Here is a 22,743-nt window from a genome sequence, read left to right on the forward strand (position 1 = left end):
AGCCTGGCAGCATTATCTGCTTGGCGCTCGACATACTATCACAGTGATCACTGATCACCGGAATTTACAGTATTTGAAAACCGCCAAGACTCAGTCATCACGGCAGCTCCGATGGGCTTTGTTTTTCGCTGAATTTGATTTCGTGATTACCTATCGACCTGGCTGCAAGAATGGCAAAGCAGACGCCTTATCTCGAATTGGAATGGGAGAATCTGATACAAACTCAGAACCTGTACCAATAATTCCCGAACAGAGGATTCTAGGCATGACTTCGTTACAGACGCTTGAAGACATTCAAGCCAGAGTGAAACAACTCCTGGACCCTACAACCTTACAGGATTGGATACAAAAGGGATCAGAATTTACCATATATAATGGTTTACCTTATTTCCAAGGACGCTTATTCCTGCCACATAAGGAATTACACAAACTAGTTATTTCCGGTTATCATGATGCATTAATAGAGGGACACCCCGGTATTGCCAAGACAGAGGAAAAGGTGAAACGACAATTTTGGTGGCCCTCTTGGCGAAAAGATGTTAAATCTTTTGTGATGTCCTGTGGTGTTTGCGCCCAAAATAAAAGTCAAAAGAAAAGACCAGCCGGTCTCCTTCAACCTCTAGACATACCGCCAGCACCCTGGCATACCCTATCAATGGATTTTATTACGGACTTGCCTCCTTGTTTGGGGTACAATACTATTCTGGTAATTGTGGATTTGTTTTCCAAAATGGCCCACTTTATTCCTTTGAAAGGTTTACCTTCAGCTTCTGTCCTAGCCAAAGAATTCCTCGAAAATATTGTTCGGCTACATGGATTCCCATCTGTACTAATCTCTGACCGGGGAAGCCAATTAATTTCCCACTTCTGGCGCAAATGTTGTCAAATGGCACAGATCGACGTAAGATTATCGACCAGTCACCACCCTCAGACCGATGGTCAGACCGAGAGGACAAATCAGACCCTTGAGCAATACTTACGGTGTATGTTACAGCAATCTGAAAGCAACTGGAAAGACATTCTTTGGATAGGCGAATACGCATATAATAATTCGGTACACTCTGGAACTGGCCACAGTCCTTTTTATACTTTGTTTGGGCATCACCCTCGAACCTCAAACCTTGACTCACCTCAGAACCTCGGAATGCCTGCAGTAGAACATCTGCATTCTACAATTACCCAAGCCTTCAAAGAGGCAACTACGCATTTACAACAAGCCAAGAGAAAATACAAGGAGAATGCTGATCTACATCGGAGTGAAGCACCTCCGTATCAGATTGGGGATCAAGTGTGGTTAGCTACCAGACATTTACCACTCAAAGGGCCTCGAACTTTTAACCCAAAATATCTGGGACATTATTCTATTACGGCAATAATTAACCCAGTGGCTGTTAAACTTGATTTACCAGCTAGTATGCGAATTCACCCTGTTTTTCATGTGTCACTTCTGAAACCAGTGGTACCCGGAACCCGACTACTCAAACCTCCAGAACCTGTTCTAATAGATGGGGAGCCTGAATTCGAAGTGAAGAACATTTTAGACTCAAAAATGTTTAGGTCAAAACTGTTCTACCTAATTGATTGGAAGGGGTACGGACCTCAGGAGAGGTCGTGGGAACCCAGCGACCATGTGCATGCCCCTCGATTAGTCAGGAAATTCCACTGACTCTTCCCAGACAAACCAAAACCCCCGGAGGGAACAACCTTGGGAGGGGCCTTGGGGGGGAGTGCTGTCATGATGCCCGCTCCCGGGGAGCCGGTTCAAGCCCTGCGTCCCTGAAAGCGGACATCCAGTCCCCAAGGAAGGACCCAGCAACCCCATGGGGCCCTTTGGACAGTGTCCTGGCGCCTAAGGCGCCAGGCTCATAAAAGACATCAGTCCTGGCGCCATAGGCGCCAGGCTCATTATGGAAGTGCTTGGGGGCACTTACCTGATGCAGACCATGCTGCAGGATCCCGGCCTCCTTGAGGCCTGAAAGGAACTACTTTACCTGTGGGACTAATTTACCATCCGGGCGTGGTCGGGAAAGGATACATACCTGATTGGAGGAAGGATACATACCTGGAACTTCTTCCAAGGCTATTTAAACCCCACCCGAACAGCCACACGTGCTTCGCGTTGTTCTGCATCTAGCAGCTGGACGCTCACTGTGTCTGCTCCTGCATCCTGACTTCTGCCACGCCTGCCAGCATCCTTGATCACCTGCAAAGGAAGAGAAGAAGACAACAGAAGAAGGAAAAGTCCTTACATGCTAAATCCGCATCCCGGAGACATCTCGCCGACAATCCAGAAAAGGAAGACTTTTATTTAAAACCTCACTGCGTCGATCGCTGCAGCGCCGCATTCCACTCACCTTTACAGGGCGCCTCCATGTTCAGCAGCGATCATCCGGATTCGCAGTCACGCCCCAGCGCCTAGGGAGAAAAAGACCAGAACAAACGGTGAGAGAGAGAAGAGAATAAGGAAAGCTAATTCTCCATGTTAAGACTTACCTGTTGATTCATTCCCTCTTCATTTCGGGTCCGCGCCGCATCCTGGCATTTCCGGACCCCAGCCCCTAAGGGGAAAAAAAAGACATCAGCGTTAATGAGCGAATGAAAAGACATTACCAAAAAACGCTCATTAAAGACTTACCTGATTTCTACAAGGATTTCACCTCTCATCTCGGGTCGGTGCCTGTTCCCCGGCATTCCGTACCCCGGCCCCTATGGGGAAAAAGACACTAGCATTAGTACATTAATGCATGGACACAAGGGGAACCTCTTATCAAAAAACTTACCTGGAAGCCAAGCAAGTTTGGTTCTCACCAATCCGAAAATCCAGTGAAGTAACTGGATACCAACGCCCCCCTGCATCAGAAGCAGTATGGAGAGCTCGTCCTTCCAGACCCTAAGGTGAGACGCTACGAGGAATCACAGAAGGGTTTCGAGGAGGGTGAGAGGGGAAAGTGGGAGGCTGATTGCATTACCCCGTAGACAGTTAATCCCCTATTTTCGCCTACAGAAGGATACTTCTGCGAGCCAGACAAGCCAGATTTGGGGGCCCCGTCCAGTCCGTCTGCCGAACCCTGCGCATCACCTTTGAAGAGGTCACAGCAGCGCGAACCAGGCCAGCGCCTCCGTGGGAGTCAGGTGAGCGTTACACTCTGCCTCTGTTCGTCATTCCTGTCCCCTCCAGTTCCTCTAGCACAAAACACTTTGGGTGTGATGTCAGAAGGGCAAAGTCCACTTCTTTCAAGAACAGGGATTGGACACCTACAGCATGCTAGCTTTAGTCCAATCACCTGGGACTTGAAAAGAAGTGGTCTCACATCACTTCTGGGAATGTTCTTTTGAACTTCAACCTTTCAAGAAGATGTCATTGGACCTCTGTTGAGAGAGTCGATCTCTCCAAAGTCCTCCGCCAGTGAGGTGAAGACTGAATGGCCAAGGCAGAGGAATGCTCATCCAAAGGGACCATTGGGGGTGGCCTGCTGCTGGGACAAAGCCTGCCTCTCTGCCAGCCACAATGGTACCCAAACCTTCACTGTGTTGGAGGACACCTGCAGCTGTGAACAGGCCTCCCTAATGCATGGGGAATGAGAACAAGGGCCAAAACATATCCTTGAGCCCCTTGATTCGGACTCATAGCAACCAGAGGACGTAGCCAGATAGGAGTCTTGTATTCTCCAATCAAACTACTTTGAACTGTGATTCAAGCCCAATTTGATGCCTTTTACAGGACACTCCAGAACTGACTTTGGCTCTCTACCACATCAAACCGCTGTGCTAAATGTTCAAACAAGTTTGCAGCTGCATTGAGCCAGCTGAGCGCGTTGTTGTCTCGGCTTGAAACAGAAGATCTTTGTTGCAGCCACAGCCTTCGAACCACAGTTGAACCGCTAGCAACTTCATTGCCACTCTTCATGAATAGTCGACCAAGCCCTGGGAGATCCCCTCGAAAAGTAATCTTCTAATGCTGCCTCGAACCGCTCTAAGCTATCTCTGCATCCAGTCACTCATCGATCCTAACCAGCAAATACACCCGTCGCAAACTGGTTCGACTTCGAACTGACCCTGGGACAGATTCCAACCTGCATCGCTCGAGTGCCACCTTCAAACTCCTGAGCTCCTGTTCGAACCGGCTCAATTCCTGCTCTACGCTTGGATCAACTACGATGCACAGTCCTCGAACTTGGTTAAACCCGCTTGCACAACAGCTCAAAGCCTGATTCGATGCTGTAAAACCACCAAGAACCACAAGAAGGTGCTAGTGACAATGAACTGCCCCTTGGTCCACTTTTGCCCCTAGGGACTGGTTAGCACATTAATCCCTTTTTGCATCCAAGAAACGTATTCTTTGTACAGAACATTGAGGTTTTTACTTGCCCTACACCCCTGATATATTACTCATAGTGCTGCATTGTGTTACCTTAGCTTATTCGATGTTCTTTCCTCAGGGTTGGGTTTTGTGTAGTGCTTTTCTGATTAGTTATTTTGCAGATGATATATTTTATTAAAGTCAATTTATTTTTTATAGAACCTTGATTGGACATTGCCTTTATGTTGGACTGTTACACTTTGCTGTTTGGGTTGTTGCTGAATTACATTCACGCCCCTCTTGAGAGTATAGCCTTCCCTCGGCACATGTTACCACAAAAGGCAAAGGAGGTATATCTCTTAACAGTGCTTGTTTTATCTTGTATATACACAGAATCGCAAGGTAGATGAGACATACAGAAGCTTGCTGCAGGAGAAAATATAACGCGGGTATAGCGGCCATGATAGAAAGATGAACGTTGGTTTTGTATAATAGTGAGCTAAGAAGCCTTGAAGCGAGAGACCAGAACTGCAGAGCTGACAGGCGCTGAAAAACAGCTTTGTGCAAAGAACAAAGAATGCCTGTTTGGCTTGAGATCTAGGATGCCACATTAAGAGGCAAACTGCAAGGCACAAGGGGAGTCAAAGATAATAAGTTACATACGCAGGACATATTTCTTTTAGATTAAGTGAAGGAGAAAACATTTGCAAGTACCCAAGTATTGAACAATTAAAGATGCAGAAATCATATGCAAGACGGAGCATCCAAGTCTCCAGAGGCCTAGAGGAGTAACAGCACCCAGCTTAATTGAATTAAATAGCACTAAATAAAAGGACAGAATGGACAAAATCGTGGTCTCCTCACACGTAGTACAAGACTTGAAAACAAGGCCTATTCATTAAGCTTCAGCTGAAGATAGCGATGTGCCTAGGAAGAGAGCAGTCAGTGGGGTCAACTGTAAACAAGAAGGGGGCTTGGCTTAGGGCCTAACTAATGAGAGATGATAGGATAATTGACCAAAGTGGGAAGTGGTCTGACGTTGTTTACTGCACCTGGGTTTCATTTTGCTCACGTGCTGCTAACTAGGCGAATGTCCAAGGTTGGGAGAGATAGCCAACCAATCATTAGGGCCTATGAAGCAGTATACCATACATTGTTGCAGAAGTCAATCTGTTGCTGTTGTTCTGCTATTAATCTGTATTATACGTAGTAAGTGGTAGTTAAAGGCATGCCTCTATGTTACGAACATCTACTAAACAAAGTACAGGTATATGTGTTCCCTTAACCAATCCCTTCTTTCGATAGGTTTTTACTGTTTGCCATGTAGGATGACGTCATAGCTGACGTACATCGGGGTGATGTATTCGAGAGTGAGTGAGGTGCAATTGGTTTGTTTCATTAGGTTTCCCTACTTTATCTGAGCTAATAATAAAGTCGCAGTTTGCCACATTCGTCGAGTCTGTCCAATTATTTGGGCCTGAAATCGTTTATTGGTAATCCCATCTGGCACTTGGAATGGCCCAGGTGCTACTGCACACATGATAAAGACCAGGAGGTCTCAGTGATGTCTGACCAGTGACTGTGGGGTCTGCAAATAGGAGACACTGCACTCCGGAGAGGTCTGGAGGGACCCATGAGGTTATTCAAGGTGGCTCGGTGTGTGTAGGGGCGGGCAATGGGCCAGGGTATGACTTTGGGCTTTTGGACCTGCCTCTGCTTAATTCAGCGCACCCTTTTCCCACTCGAAACTTCTTTACAGCCCCGCCAACAAACTCAAATACAGATGTAGACAGTAAAAAGAGGAGAGGGGGAAACAAAGGCCGGCAGAGAACTTAAGAGTCACAAATAGGCAGAGACAGAAGCAAAGAGAGGAACACACATTAGAAGAGTGCGAAGGTCTTACCTTTATGGAGAGGAATTCAGAGAAATCGGTCGTGCGCTTCCTGCAACAAGACCAGCCCTGGAAGGAAGGTGGAGAAAGTCAGAGTGAGGCAGAGGCCTGAAAGAAGCAGCGTCAGGGCCCGCTTTCCCAGCTGGCGCCGCGCCTCATCATGGCCGCCCACCGCCATGTTGCGCTCCTGCCTGCAATGCGGGTGTAGGGTTGGTTTCTCTTGAGAAAGGGGCGAGCGACTGTACGCACCAGAATGTAAACTCTGCGGGTAAACTCTGCATCTCGGCAGAAGGGGGCCATCCGCAATTCGACGGAACAAATAGTTTTTTTCCTGGTGACACAAGTAGTCACCCTGGCAAAGGAATATATTGCTTTCGAAAGTCTACTATTTGATTTGGGATTTTTTCTTGATTGCTGGTAAATACTAAGCAGTCAACTGGGAATGTGTGCGAATTAGGCTTTGTTGGGGTTCAGATGTGTGGATAACTAACAGCTGGCCTAACCGTGACGTAATCCCCTCCTTAAACATCTGGGGTTTCCGTCAATTTGCACATACCCTAAACTTGTGCCCTAACGCCAGAGGTGGACTGGCCTATAGGGAACTCTGGAGATTTCCCAGTAGGCCTCTGCACAGAGGTGGACTGGCCTATAGGGAACTTGGGCGACTTCCCAGTGGGCCTCAGCTCCCTGGGCAGGGGTGGACTGGCCTATAGGGAACTCTGGAGATTTCCCAGTAGGTCTCTGCACACAGGTAGACTGGCCTAAAAGGAACTTGGGAGACTTCTGTGTAGGCCTCTGCTCCCTGGGGAGGGGTGGACTGACCTATGGGGAACTCTGGAGATTTCCCTGTAGCCCTCTGTGCCCTGGTCATGGGTGGACTGGCTGGCCTATAGGGAACTCTGGAGATGTCCCCGTAGGCCTCTGGCCAGAGGTGGACTGGCCTATAGGGAACTTGAGAGATTTACTGGTGTGCCTCAGCTCCCTGGGCAGTGGTGGACTGGCCTATGGGAATCCTTGGCGATTTACCAGCGGGCCTCTGCTCCCTGGGCAGGGGTGGACTGGCCTATGAGGAACTCTGGAGATTTTCCGGTGGGCCTCTGCTCCCTGGGAAGGGGTGGATTAGCTTATGGGGATCCTTGGCGATTTACCAGTGGGCCTTCGTGCCCTGGTCATGGATGGACTGGCCTATGGGGGATCCTTGGTGATTTCCCTGTAGCCCCCTGTGCCCTGGTCATGGGTGGACTGGCTGGCCTATAGGGAACTCTGGGGATGTCCCTGTAGGCCTCTGCCCAGAGGTAGACTGGCCTATAGGGAACTTGAGAGATTTCCAGTTAGGCCTTTACAACCTATTACCAACTGCCTGTTCTGGTTGCCACTGGAGCAGAACAGTCATCCCGCGTGATAGGAGGCAGTGCAGGTTGTGTCACGACTCTTTGGAGATGGTGAGACATATTCGGAGGTCGTGCACGAAGTGAAACAGTGTGTATGGGCAAGAATACGGAAAGTTTGTGTCACACCTGGATAACATCGTGGAAGAGGCTTTCTGGTCGCACTGGACTGGGTGCGCCTTCATGGTGTCATCTGCTGCCTTAACCGATGTCTGGCTCAATGCTGAGATATTAACAGAAGAGTTTGCGGGTGTATAGACATCTACGGTGAAAGATTTGGAATAATGTTATATATATATATATGAATTTATAGGAAATTATATTGGGAAATCTGAAGGTTCTGGGATGAGTGTTTGAAGTGTATTTTTATTGTAGCTATTAATTTTTTGGGGATATATGTGTGAAAGCTTTTTTACTGAAGCACACACAATAAATATAAAAAATAAATAAATAAACATTTCCACTCTAATCTCCATGAATCCCCATGAATGCCGGGCCAGAGAGTCGAACAAGAGCTATTACATGGCTCCAGTATGGCTACGTCTCCGACACCTCAAAGGTCCTGGAGGATTGTGCCATGCAAAGGCGGTGCCAGCCTGTGCCAATTCAATGGGTCATGAGTTTCAATATTTCCCTCTCCACATTTGTGAACCCGTCTAGTAACCACTTTTTCCAAACAACTTGGCCAGACTAGGGATGGTTGAAATTGGCCTACAGCTGGACAGGCCTTAGGAGCAGCCTGCGTTTTTTGGAGAAAGCAGAAAGGGTCTCTGGGTTCTTAAGTGAGGAGGTCTGTTCTGTCCCCTGGCATCTGTCTATGGGCATCAGCGCAGTATCAAAACCTCCTGGGCTATGTTGGCAACTGTATTAGAAAAATGTCTTGCTACCTTGCCACAAAAAGTACATCCCTTTCAATAAGCAAGATATCTTTTGAAAAGGTAATAAACCCTTGACAGGAAATGACACCCGTGTCCCATATTTAGGAGATAGAACTAGAAATGAGGCCCAGATGTGGGGGCATAACATGATTAGGCCAGCTGGGCATTCTACAAGACTAGCACAGATCTAGCCAGAAAGCACTAGAGACCTGGTCAATATAAGTAAAAAACTACTAATGGACCGGGGGCTGGGGGTCAGAGAATAAGCTTGCACCCTTTATTCCACAAAGTATCCAGAGCCTGCATGGACGCACCCATCATATCCTGTAGAGCAGGGGTCTGCAGGGGTCTGCAGCGGGCGGATCTGTTGGACTATGTCTCCCATGATCCCTCATCATTGAACATGCTGGCTGGGGCGGATGGCAGTGGTAGTCCAACACATCTGGAGAGCCAAAGGTTGCACGCCCCTGCTGTAAAGCTTCTGGCTGTATAAAACTAACTCCGGTTGCAAGCCCTGGGGGGCTCCATGACATGGGAAAATGAGGAGTCTCGACCTTCACCTGCTGTCTTAGAAGGGTGCACAGCTTGAGCGTGGAGAATAGACCTGGACACATGCAGGCACCGGTGTGAGCCACTCACCTTGAGCGCGTCGTGGAATATAGGGGTCCCGGGGTGAGACAGGCAGGCATCTGCAAGCCAAAGAGGAGGAAAGGGTTATTAGTCTGTGTTATGATAAATACTTAGTGATGTAGGCCACGCCCATCATGCACACCACGCCCCCAAATGAGGGCCCCTCTCAATTTCTTATAACGCTTAAAGCACTGGCAAGATGTGCCCTGGCCATTAACTTAGGTGCTTAATGTATCCTCTACATGTATGTTCTGTATGCACCTAGCGAGCCTCCGTCTTCATGCACAGAGCCTCAAACTGAAGCGAACTCCAGATCATCCGACCTGCCCCAGTGTTGGCTCTGTTAATCAGGTGTAAGGCACCAGACCAGGTGAAGACCGGAGATGTTCATGGTTTTCTCCAATGCACCTCATTGGGCACGGGTTCTACATGTACTCACTAGGAGGACGCGTGTTTTATGCATGTGGATGTCTTGTGCATTGTTTTATAATAAGGTGTGCATATCATTAGTATTAAGGTATTTACTGAGCCTCACGTCAGAAAGCAACATTGACTGCATAGAAGTGGTGTTTTGCATGTATTGTGTGTTCGTAGTCTGGGGGTCTGAATAGAGAAAGGCTTGCGTGCCCCCAACCTAGCGTCTGGCAAGGCTCAGGCCCCCAAGGAGCACACCTGCTGCAGATACTGTCATGCACCCCTCCTCTTAGGTATTCCTCCCTCCCGCCAGAAGTTTCCTCAGCAGGGTGCCAATCAGCCATTTTACATGTGCGCGTGAGGCCTGGGCGCGCACCTGGGTATCACCGATCAGGCTCTGGCATGGCTGACCGCTTTTCTATCTGATCGACCCTCCCAGGTACAACTTGGGTCCTTCCTTTCATCCATCTTCCTCTCTATCTGTGGTATTCCCCAGGGGTCTAACGTGTCGCCCTGGCTTTTCAACCAATACCTGGCAACTCTCACCTACTGCATTTCCATTTTCTGCTCAAACTTCCAGTGCTATGCTGATGACACCCAACTCATTTTCAGGCTCCCTTCAGCCACCTGCTCTCCTTCCCTCATCTCCGATCGCTATTCAAAATTGGTGTGCCGCGAACGATCTCTGTCTAAATGCCAACAAGACTGAGATCCTCCTCATTGGTACACCAACACCATCTGTTCCCCTCACTCTCTGGTCGGCCTCCCTTGGCCCTCCCCCTACCCCTACCTGCGATGCTAAGAACCTCTGGATCATCTTTGACTCCACACTTTCCTTCTCCGCCTACATCTCTGCCGTCTCAAAAAAGTCAAACTTCTTACTGCACCTCCTTAGAGGTATTCTGCCTTTCCTCTCCTTCCCCCAGAAGCTCATGGTCTTCCAAGCTCTTGTTCTCTCTAGATTGGACTACTGTAACAGTCTCTTTCAAAATCTACCTGCCTCCACACTCTGCCCTTTACAACTAATCCAGAACAGGACTGCGAGACTTGTCCTTGGCCTCAAGCCCTGGGACCATATCTCTCCAGCTCTGAAATCCCTTCATTGACTCCCAGTGGATGCAAGGATTACATTTAAAACCCTCTGCATTGCCCACAAGGCTTTCTGGGTCCAAAATACCTTCAACTATCCCTACATAAAATACCTCCCTTCTCAAGCCCTTTGCTCCTCTACTTCTAATTCCCTCCGATTCTGTTGTTTTTCAAAGAAGCGAGCTGGGGGTAGATCTCTGTCTTTGACTGGGGCCTCGCTTTGGAACAGCCTCCGGACACCCTGAAACTTGAGGAGAACCATCCCCGGTTCCTGAAGCACCTCAAGACCTTCCTCTTCGCTTCTGCCTTTGCCCCTCTTCTCCCCTGCTGATCTGTTTTCTCTCTCTGCACTGTGCACCTGGCCACCCTCTGATCTTCGGGCCCAGGTACCTGCTCACCCTGCCACCCTCCCGCAATGCCTCCGGGCCACCCCTTGTACTGGGGTCTTTATCTGTACCCATACAGCCCCCACCCCCATTCTTTTTCTGCACTTATCAAATACACCCTATCTGACTGCCCTTGCACTTTGCCACTCAGAGTCTGCACTACCACTGTTTTTGATCACCTTATTTATTTATTCGTTATCTTATTGTCTCCCATGCGCTGCACTTTCCAATTTCTCCCCCTTCCCATGCAATTTCCCCTGTTTCCCTTCCCCGTGCAGTTGCGCGTTCTCAATGTCACTGGGCCTAGTAAGGTCGCTGTTTTTTGTTCTCCCCTGTTCCCTTTCCTTTGTTTGGTCGCGCTCTGAAACACTTGGGTACGAGCGCAATATAAATAAAATATCATTTCATTTACTGCACCGCCATTATGGCAAGTGCCCGGCGTGGAGGAGGTGGGGCCAGTATGTGAGTCGCCCCCTGGGGGGCGGGGCCTGGGTGTCACAGCATTAGTGCATGCCTGTGTGCAGCAGTTTCTCCCGGGGGAGGCACACACACACACACACACACACGGGCAGTATAGCATTTTCCAATCTTCAATAGTTCTTGCAATGCCGTCTTCAGTTAAAGACAAGCGCCTAGAAGGAAGCCGCCTTATTCTGATGGATGAGGACGCACGCCTCAGGGACGAGCAATTAATGCTGCTATGAGCGTCAAAAGATACACTTTGTAAACGGCAAATGCTTTCTCCCATCTCGCTCTGCCCAGTTGCCATTTCTGCTTTGCTTTACAGCGCCTCGTGATCTGTTGTGTTCTCTTTAATAGCTTCCGTGGCCTCTTTGCGGCCAGGGGCCTGCACGAGGTGGCTTGGGGTGGACATGAGCAGTAGCACCGCAGAGAGGAGGGGGGTCTGGACTGTGCCGTGTGTAGATACGCTTCTAGGCGGCTGTGTCCAGCACACCCCAGAGGTGGGAGTGTTTGAAATCAAGTGCTGTCTGGTGATGACCTCGCCTGCTTGCATGTCATACGTCTTGAGAGTTTGGCCATGGGTGATTGTCATGCAGTGTATTAGTGTCATGGCTTTGTGGCGAGACATGTGGTGTCAGTGTGGGAGTCTGAAGGGTTAGTTCACAGCTGGTATTGGCTTTGGGTGAGGTGGTGGCATGGGGCTGCTACCAATGAGTGCCTTCCATCTGTCAGGGGCACCTACACATGGTGCATGGCACGGAGTAACACCACTGCAGAATGGTAAGCACGTGCCACACTTACACTTTGACCTGTCATGGCATGCACAACAGATTAACACATTAGCAGAGGACAGCAAAGCACCCCTTCGAGGTACTTATCAGCATGATAACACTGGCTATGTGATGCATGCAGTCGCATGTGGCATGTGCTTGCTATGTCAGACTCCAGTGCATGTTCCGTGTTAAAGCCTCAGCCCATCTAAGCCTGACTACCAATTACAGATCGCACCCTGGCATAGCGTGAACTGGCATACCTAGGCATAATATTGCCAGGGTTCTGGAACCTGTGGCTCTCCAGATGTTCTACATTCCAGACTCCCGTGGTCCCTCACTGTTGACTATGGTGGCTAGGGCTGATGGGAGATGTAGTCCAACACACGTGGAGAGCCAGAGGTTGCAGACTCTTGATACAGCGAATAAGGTACAACAACAAAGCATAAGGAGGACAGGAAATGCAAGTTGCGGCAACAGAGGCATAAGAAGGCATAGCAAGGCATACATGACACAGCATGACCCCTCCACTGTCCACTCTCATCTTCAGAGGCTATCCATGACCTTCCAATCCAAGCTTGCCCACCTTAAACTGCGCTCTTTCTCCTCCTCACTCTTGGCTGGGCAGCCGCTTCTTCAAAGTCTAAAACATTGGACACTCATTCCCTCCTCCTTCCTACTCTCCAGAACATCCCAAGCTCTCACTCTTCTTACTGTCCAACTTCCCACAAGAAACTCCAGCTAAGCGGGTGCCCATCCCCCAGGCTGCCTATCCTGCATCCCTGCTGACCCCTTTGCAGCTGGGACTGGGAGAGTAACCCCTCCATCTCTCCTCTCTTCAGCCTCTCACTTTCGAGTGTTGCACGGTGGGCCTCATCCTTCCGCAGGTTGCCCGGGGCTCGAGCACTAGGTGCCTTCGGGGCGGCGGGGCCAGAGGGCCTAGTCACTTCTTCTTCTTAATTATCGGAGGCGTGGGCGGACCCACGCAGGCGCTTCCCCATCCTATAGGATGATGTGCACCGTACCCACTAATTATTATTTGGCTCCATTTAAGCTCACAACTCCTCCCACCTCCCCGTCTGCCTCACAAAATCCAACAACACACTACTCCTCCTCCTGCCTCTCTCCCCATCACCTCCCAGTATAGTCCTCCCACTCAGCTCAGCCACACCCAACGCAGTCAACCGAACCCTCATCAATTCTCTCTCTGCAACATGTCTTTCACACCTAATCAAAAAATGTCCCACCGTTTCAGGCACCCCACACACCGCACAGTCCCTTGATTCACGCTTCCCTATTCGAAATAGACAGTCATTCAGCCCCACATGACCTATCCTCAACCGATTCAGCATCACCTCCTCCCCCCTCCTCCATTCTGAACTCCCTGCATCCACCTTCACCGACACTTTCCCATGAATACCGAACATCCACCTACCCTTCACCCCATTCACCCACCTTTCCTGCCACTCATCCAGGACCCGTCTCACCATCACAGCTTTCACCTCATTCACACTCAAAGGCAACCTCACATCAATCACTCCCCTCCTCATACCCTCACCAGCCGCCAGATCCACCAACTCATTTCCCAAAATGCCACTGTGACTAGGAACCCACGCCAACTCCAAATCCATACCCCTGCGCGCACACCGATCAATCTTCATCCTAATGTCCAAAATCACATCCTTCCTATCACCATCCCCTGCCACAATCGCCTGTATGGGCCTAGTCGCTAAGCAGATGCTGCGTTCAGTCACGTGACCTAGCGGTTACGCAAAGAGGACATGCGCACTAGTGGCTTGCCATGAGACGCTGCCTAGTGGCTACGTCCAGTCACGTGACCTAGCGGTTACGCAAAGAGGACATGTGCACTAGTGGCTTGCCATGAGATGCTGCCTAGTGGCTACGTCCAGTCACGTGACCGAGCGGTTACGCAAAGAGGACATGTGCACTAGTGGCTTGCCATGAGATGCTGCCTAGTGGCTACGTCCAGTCACGTGACCTAGCGGTTACGCAAAGAGGACATGCGCACTAGTGATTCTGTTTGCGTAGCAGTAGCCGCAGGTGCGCCTCTTGACGCTGTGGCCCTGCTGCGCTTCTGTGTTATCTGAAACTGAAGGTGACCAGAGGCGTGGCTAGGGGGAGGCTGAGAGAGGTGTGAGGCTGGTGCCGTTTTATGCAACATGAGCAGGATGCCACCTACACCTTGGCTTTGAGGTGGGGTGTTCAGTAAGCACTGGCTTGTTTTGCAGAGTGGGTATTAGGGGCACTATAAGGCAACCCTGGGCGTCATTTAAAACCTAGGCATGTGAACTCAAAAAGAATGGGCACAGCCATGTATGCTGCCAGAGGCCCCTGGAACAGCCTACACCAGGCTAGAATGGACTGTGCCCCCCAGGATGTAGCTTAGTGCTTTTGGGAGAAGAACAGGAGAAGGTACCTCTAAGCCACAGCTGGGTTTTCTCCCTCTGTACTTCAGCCCACAAGGAAATGCGGACGATGTAAGCTTCCAATGGCGACAGGCAAAAGACATGCGATGCGATGGTGTATTACACTTGGACTGCATCCCAGTCATTGCAAAAGTCTCGCCTAGTCACTGACCACCAGAGGTGTAGAATGGTCAACCTTTGGGAAATGACATCACTGTGTGAGGGCATGTAGACATCCAAGAGACCGAGAATAAGATGAGTATTCAGAGTCACCGCGCCAGGCAGGGCGTGCAATGGGGACTAAAACGACAATAACTAGGTGTTATTCATCCAAACTATACAACACATGCAGCATGGAAGGAGACGACGGACTAGTAGTACAGGCCCTTCAATTTCCCATTCCAAGCATTGTCAGTGAAAGCAGTTATATTAGCCGTCTGTGGCCACCACCATGCATCCAAAACCAAATCTGTCTTATGTGAAAGCGTGCGTATGCTTTCTTGAACTAGAGGAAGCACTCAACACAATCAAAAGTCAATGTGTACAACGTCAAGCCACAGAGACTTCTGGGTGTCCTTCACCGATCTGATTACCACCAGAGAATCAACAGACTGCGGCCAGGATTGAGCACTCTCCATAATAGACCTAGATGAATGTGCCACTTCTGGGTGTCCTTCACCCATCTGATCACCACCAGAGAATCAACAGAATGCGGCCAGGATTGAGCACTCTCCATGATAGTCCTAGATGAATGTGCCACTTCTGGGTGTCTTTCACCCATCTGATCACCACCAGAGAATCAACAGTCTGCGGCCAGGATTGAGCCCTCTCCATGATACTCCTAGATGAATGTGCCACTTCTGAGTGTCTTTCACCCATCTAATCACTACCAGAGAATGAACAGACTGTGGTCAGGATTGAGCCCTCTCCATGATAGTCCTAAATGAATGTGCCACTTCTGGGTGTCTTTCACCCATCTGATCACCACCAGAGAATGCACAGACTGCGGCTAGGATTGAGCACTCTCCATGATAGTCCTAGATGAATGTGCCACTTCTGGGTGTCCTTCACCCATCTGATCACCACCAGAGAATCAACAGACTGCAGCCAGGATTGAGCCCTCTCCATGATACTCCTAGATGAATGTGCCACTTCTGGGTGTCCTTCACCCATCTGATCACCACCAGAGAATCGACAGAATGCAGCCAGGATTGAGCCCTCTCCATGATACTCCTAGATGAATGTGCCACTTCTGGGTGTCCTTAACCCATCTGATCACCACCAGAGAATCGACAGACTGCAGCCAGGATTGAGTCCTCTCCATGATACTCCTAGATGAATGTGCCACTTCTGGGTGTCCTTCACCCATCTGATCACCACCAGAGAATCAACAGACTGCAGCCAGGATTGAGCCCTCTCCATGATACTCCTAGATGAATGTGCCACTTCTGGGTGTCCTTCACCCATCTGATCACCACCAGAGAATCGACAGAATGCAGCCAGGATTGAGCCCTCTCCATGATACTCCTAGATGAATGTGCCACTTCTGGGTGTCCTTAACCCATCTGATCACCACCAGAGAATCGACAGACTGCAGCCAGGATTGAGTCCTCTCCATGATACTCCTAGATGAATGTGCCACTTCTGGGTGTCCTTCACCCATCTGATCACCACCAGAGAATCAACAGACTGCAGCCAGGATTGAGCCCTCTCCACGATAGACCTAAATGAATGTGCCACTTCTGGGTGTCCTTCACCCATCTGATCACCGCCAGAGAATGAACAGACTGCGCCCAGGATTGAGCAGACTGCAGCTAGGATTGAGCCCTCTCCATGATAGTCCTAGATGAATGTGGCACTTCTGGGTGTCCTTCACCCATCTGATCACCACCAGAGAATGAACAGACTGCGCCCAGGATTGAGCAGACTGCAGCCAGGATTGAGCCCTCTCCACGATAGACCTATATGAATGTGCCACTTCCGGGTGTCCTTCACCCATCTGATCACCACCAGAGAATCAACAGACTGCGGCCAGGATTGAGCAGACTGTGGCTAGGATTGAGCCCTCTCCATGATAGTCCTAAATGAATGTGCCACTTCTGGGTGTCCTTCACCCATCTGATCACCACCAGAGAATGAACAGACTGCGCCCAGGATTGAGCAGACTGCGGCTAGGATTGAGCCCTCTCCATGATAGTCCTAGATGAATGTGCCACTTCTGGGTGTCCTTCACCCATCTGATCACCACCAGAGAATGAACAGACTGCGCCCAGGATTGAGCAAACTGCGGCTAGGATTGAGCCCTCTCCACGATAGACCTAGATGAATGTGCCACTTCTGGGTGTCCTTCACCCATCTGATCACCACCAGAGAATCAACAGACTGCAGCCAGGATTGAGCCCTCTCCATGATACTCCTAGATGAATGTGCCACTTCTGGGTGTCCTTCACCCATCTGATCACCACCAGAGAATCAACAGACTGCAGCCAGGATTGAGCCCTCTCCACGATAGGCCTAGATGAATGTGCCACTTCTGGGTGTCCTTCACCCATCTGATCACCACCAGAGAATGAACAGACTGCGCCCAGGATTGAGCAGACTGCGGCTAGGATTGAGCCCTCTCCATGATAGTCCTAGATGAATGTGCCACTTCTGGGTGTCCTTCACCCATCTGATCACCACCAGAGAATGAACAGACTGCACCCAGGATTGAGCAGACTGCGGCTAGGATTGAGCCCTCTCCACGATAGACCTAGATGAATGTGCCACTTCTGGGTGTCCTTCACCCATCTGATCACCACCAGAGAATGAACAGACTGCACCCAGGATTGAGCAGACTGCGGCTAGGATTGAGCCCTCTCCATTATAGTCCTAGATGAATGTGCCACTTCTGGGTGTCCTTCACCCATCTGATCACCACCAGAGAATGAACAGACTGCGCCCAGGATTGAGCAGACTGCGGCTAGGATTGCGCCCTCTCCATGAAAGTCCTAGATGAATGTGCCACTTCTGGGTGTCCTTCACCCATCTGATCACCACCAGAGAATGAACAGACTGCGCCCAGGATTGAGCAGACTGCGGCTAGGATTGAGCCCTCTCCATGATAGTCCTAGATGAATGTGCCACTTCTGGGTGTCCTTCACCCATCTGATCACCACCAGAGAATGAACAGACTGCGCCCATGATTGAGCAGACTGCGGCTAGGATTGAGCCCTCTCCATGATAGTCCTAGATGAATGAGCCACTTCTGGGTGTCCTTCACCCATCTGATCACCACCAGAGAATGAACAGACTGCGCCCAGGATTGAGCAGACTGCGGCTAGGATTGAGCCCTCTCCATGATAGTCCTAGATGAATGTGCCACTTCTGGGTGTCCTTCACCCATCTGATCACCACCAGAGAATGAACAGACTGCGCCCAGGATTGAGCCCTCTCCACGATAGACCTAGATGAATGTGCCACTTCTGGGTGTCCTTCACCCATCTGATCACCACCAGAGAATGAACAGACTGCGCCCAGGATTGAGCAGACTGCGGCTAGGATTGAGCCCTCTCCATGATAGTCCTAGATAAATGTGCCACTTCTGGGTGTCCTTCACCCATCTGATCACCACCAGAGAATGAACAGACTGCGCCCAGGATTGAGCAGACTGCGGCTAGGATTGAGCCCTCTCCATGATAGTCCTAGATGAATGTGCCACTTCTGGGTGTCCTTCACCCATCTGATCACCACCAGAGAATGAACAGATTATGACCAGGATTGAGCAGACTGCGGCTAGGATTGAGCCCTCTCCATGATAGTCCTAGATGAATGTGCCACTTCTGGGTGTCCTTCACCCATCTGATCACCACCAGAGAATGAACAGACTGCGCCCAGGATTGAGCCCTCTCCACGATAGACCTAGATGAATGTGCCACTTCTGGGTGTCCTTCACCCATCTGATCACCACCAGAGAATGAACAGACTGCGCCCAGGATTGAGCAGACTGCGGCTAGGATTGAGCCCTCTCCATGATAGTCCTAGATGAATGTGCCACTTCTGGGTGTCCTTCACCCATCTGATCACCACCAGAGAATGAACAGACTGCGCCCAGGATTGAGCAGACTGCGGCTAGGATTGAGCCCTCTCCATGATAGTCCTAGATGAATGTGCCACTTCTGGGTGTCCTTCACCCATCTGATCACCACCAGAGAATGAACAGATTATGCCCAGGATTGAGCAGACTGCGGCTAGGATTGAGCCCTCTCCACGATAGACCTAGATGAATGTGCCACTTCTGGGTGTCCTTCACCCATCTGATCACCACCAGAGAATGAACAGACTGCGCCCAGGATTGAGCAGACTGCGGCTAGGATTGACCCCTCTCCATGATAGTCCTAGATGAATGTGCCACTTCTGGGTGTCCTTCACCCATCTGATCACCACCAGCGAATCAACAGACTGCGGCCAGGATTGAGCACTCTTCACGACAGTCCTAGATGAATGTGCCACTTCTGGGTGTCTTTCACCCATCTGATCACCACCAGCGAATCAACAGACTGCGGCCAGGATTGAGCACTCTCCACGATAGTCCTAGATGAATGTGCCACTTCTGGGTGTCTTTCACCCATCTGATCACCACCAGCGAATCAACAGACTGCAGCCAGAATTGAGCACTCTCCATAATAGTCCGAGATGAACGTGCCACTTCCGGGTGTCTTTCATCCATCTGATTGCCACCAGCGAATCAACAGACTGTGGCCAGGATTGAGCACTCTCCATGATAGTCCTAGATGAATGTGCCACTTCCGGTGTCCTTCACCCATCTCATCACCACCAAGGAATCAACAGACTGCAGCCAGGATTGAGCACTCTCCATGATACTCCTAGATGAATGTGCCACTTCCGAGTGACCTTCAGCCATCTGATCACCACCAGCGAATCAACAGACTGCGGCCAGGATTGAGCACTCTCCATGATAGTCCTAGATGAATGTGCCACTTCCGAGTGTCCGTTACCCATCTGATCACCACCAGCGAATCAACAGAGCACTCTCCATGATAGTCCTAGATGAATGTGCCACTTCCGAGTGTCCGTCACCCATCTGATCACCACCAGAGAATGAACAAACTGCGCCCAGGATTGAGCAGACTGCGGCTAGGATTGAGCCCTCTCCATGATAGTCCTAGATGAATGTGCCACTTCTGGGTGTCCTTCACCCATCTGATCACCACCAGAGAATGAACAGACTGCGCCCAGGATTGAGCAGACTGCGGCTAGGATTGAGCCCTCTCCATGATAGTCCTAGATGAATGTGCCACTTCTGGGTGTCCTTCACCCATCTGATCACCACCAGAGAATGAACAGATTATGCCCAGGATTGAGCAGACTGCGGCTAGGATTGAGCCCTCTCCACGATAGACCTAGATGAATGTGCCACTTCTGGGTGTCCTTCACCCATCTGATCACCACCAGAGAATGAACAGACTGCGCCCAAGATTGAGCAGACTGCGGCTAGGATTGACCCCTCTCCATGATAGTCCTAGATGAATGTGCCACTTCCGAGTGTCCGTTACCCATCTGATCACCACCAGCGAATCAACAGACTGCGGCCAGGATTGATCACTCTCCATGATAGTCCTAGATGAATGTGCCACTTCCGAGTGTCCGTCACCCATCTGATCACCACCAGCGAATCAACATACTGCGGCCAGGATTGAGCACTCTCCATGACAGTCCTAGATGATTGTGCCACTTCTGGGTGTCCTTCACCCATCTGATCACCACCAGAGAATCAACAGACTGCAGCCAGGATTGAGCACTCTCCATAATAGTCCTAGATGAATGTGCCACTTCTGGGTGTCTTTCACCCATCTGATCGCCACCAGAGAATGAACAGACTGCAGCCAGGATTGAGCACTCTCCACGATAGTCCTAGATGAATGTGCCACTTCCGGATGTCCTTCACCCATCTGATCACCACCAGAGAATCAACAGACTCTGGCCAGGATTGAGCACTCTCCATGATAGTCCTAGATGAATGTGCCACTTCTGGGTGTCTTTCACCCATCTGATAACCACCAGCGAACCAACAGACTGCGCCCAGGATTGAGCACTCTCCATGATAGTCCTAGATGAATGTATCACTTCTGGGTGTCTTTCACCCATCTGATCACCACCAGAGAACGAACAGACTGCGGCCAGGATTGAGCCCTCTCCATGATACTCCTAGATGAATGTGCCACTTCTGAGTGTCTTTCACCCATCTGATCACTACCAGAGAATGAACAGACTGTGGCCAGTATTGAGTCCTCTCCATGATAGTCCTAGATGAATGTGCCACTTCTGGGTGTCTTTCACCCATCTGATCACCACCAGAGAATGAACAGACTGCGGCTAGGATTGAGCACTCTCCATGATAGTCCTAGATGAATGTGCCACTTCTGGGTGTCCTTCACCCATCTGATCACCACCAGAGAATCAACAGACTGCAGCCAGGATTGAGCCCTCTCCATGATACTCCTAGATGAATGTGCCACTTCTGGGTGTCCTTCACCCATCTGATCACCACCAGAGAATCGACAGACTGCAGCCAGGATTGAGCCCTCTCCATGATACTCCTAGATGAATGTGCCACTTCTGGGTGTCCTTCACCCATCTGATCACCACCAGAGAATCAACAGACTGCAGCCAGGATTGAGCCCTCTCCACGATAGACCTAGATGAATGTGCCACTTCTGGGTGTCCTTCACCCATCTGATCACCACCAGAGAATGAACAGACTGCGCCCAGGATTGAGCAGACTGCGGCTAGGATTGAGCCCTCCCCATGATAGTCCTAGATGAATGTGCCACTTCTGGGTGTCCTTCACCCATCTGATCACCACCAGAGAATGAACAGACTGCGCCCAGGATTGAGCAGACTGCGGCTAGGATTGAGCCCTCTCCACGATAGACCTAGATGAATGTGCCACTTCTGGGTGTCCTTCACCCATCTGATCACCACCAAAGAATGAACAGACTGCGCCCAGGATTTAGCAGACTGCGGCTAGGATTGAGCCCTCTCCATGATAGTCCTAGATGAATGTGCCACTTCTGGGTGTCCTTCACCCATCTGATCACCACCAGAGAATGAACAGACTGCGCCCAGGATTGAGCAGACTGCAGCCAGGATTGAGCCCTCTCCACGATAGACCTAGATGAATGTGCCACTTCTGGGTGTCCTTCACCCATCTGATCACCACCAGAGAATGAACAGACTGCGCCCAGGATTGAGCAGACTGCGGCTAGGATTGAGCCCTCCCCATGATAGTCCTAGATGAATGTGCCACTTCTGGGTGTCCTTCACCCATCTGATCACCACCAGAGAATGAACAGACTGCGCCCAGGATTGAGCAGACTGCGGCTAGGATTGAGCCCTCTCCACGATAGACCTAGATGAATGTGCCACTTCTGGGTGTCCTTCACCCATCTGATCACCACCAAAGAATGAACAGACTGCGCCCAGGATTTAGCAGACTGCGGCTAGGATTGAGCCCTCTCCATGATAGTCCTAGATGAATGTGCCACTTCTGGGTGTCCTTCACCCATCTGATCACCACCAGAGAATGAACAGACTGCGCCCAGGATTGAGCAGACTGCAGCCAGGATTGAGCCCTCTCCACAATAGACCTAGATGAATGTGTCACTTCTGGGTGTCCTTCACCCATCTGATCACCACCAGAGAATGAACAGACTGCGCCCAGGATTGAGCAGACTGCGGCTAGGATTGAGCCCTCTCCACGATAGACCTAGATGAATGTGCCACTTCTGGGTTTCCTTCACCCATCTGATCACCACCAGAGAATGAACAGACTGCGCCCAGGATTGAGCAGACTGCGGCTAGGATTGAGCCCTCTCCATGATAGTCCTAGATGAATGTGCCACTTCTGGGTGTCCTTCACCCATCTGATCACCACCAGAGAATGAACAGACTGCGCCCAGGATTGAGCAGACTGCGGCTAGGATTGAGCCCTCTCCATGATAGTCCTAGATGAATGTGCCACTTCTGGGTGTCCTTCACCCATCTGATCACCACCAGAGAATGAACAAACTGTGCCCAGGATTGAGCAGACTGCGGCTAGGATTGAGC

General features: G+C 50.3%; 1 protein-coding gene across 1 annotated transcript in view; it reads right to left on the reverse strand.

The window, feature by feature from the left end:
- Nucleotides 1-22,743, reverse strand: part of LOC138480685 (cysteine and histidine-rich domain-containing protein 1-like) — a 225,847-nt gene that overhangs the window by 167,476 nt on the left and 35,628 nt on the right. Inside the window, exons 2-3 of the mRNA XM_069612362.1 lie at nucleotides 9,097-9,146; nucleotides 6,204-6,260 (exon numbers count right to left, since the gene is read on the reverse strand). Of these exons, the coding sequence (XP_069468463.1) occupies nucleotides 6,204-6,260; nucleotides 9,097-9,146 (107 nt within the window). The remainder of the gene's footprint in view (nucleotides 1-6,203; nucleotides 6,261-9,096; nucleotides 9,147-22,743) is intronic.

The sequence above is a fragment of the Ambystoma mexicanum genome, chromosome 5p (genome assembly GCF_040938575.1).
Source record: "Ambystoma mexicanum isolate Mex_15411 chromosome 5p, UKY_AmexF1_1, whole genome shotgun sequence".
Taxonomy (NCBI): Eukaryota; Metazoa; Chordata; class Amphibia; order Caudata; family Ambystomatidae; genus Ambystoma; species Ambystoma mexicanum.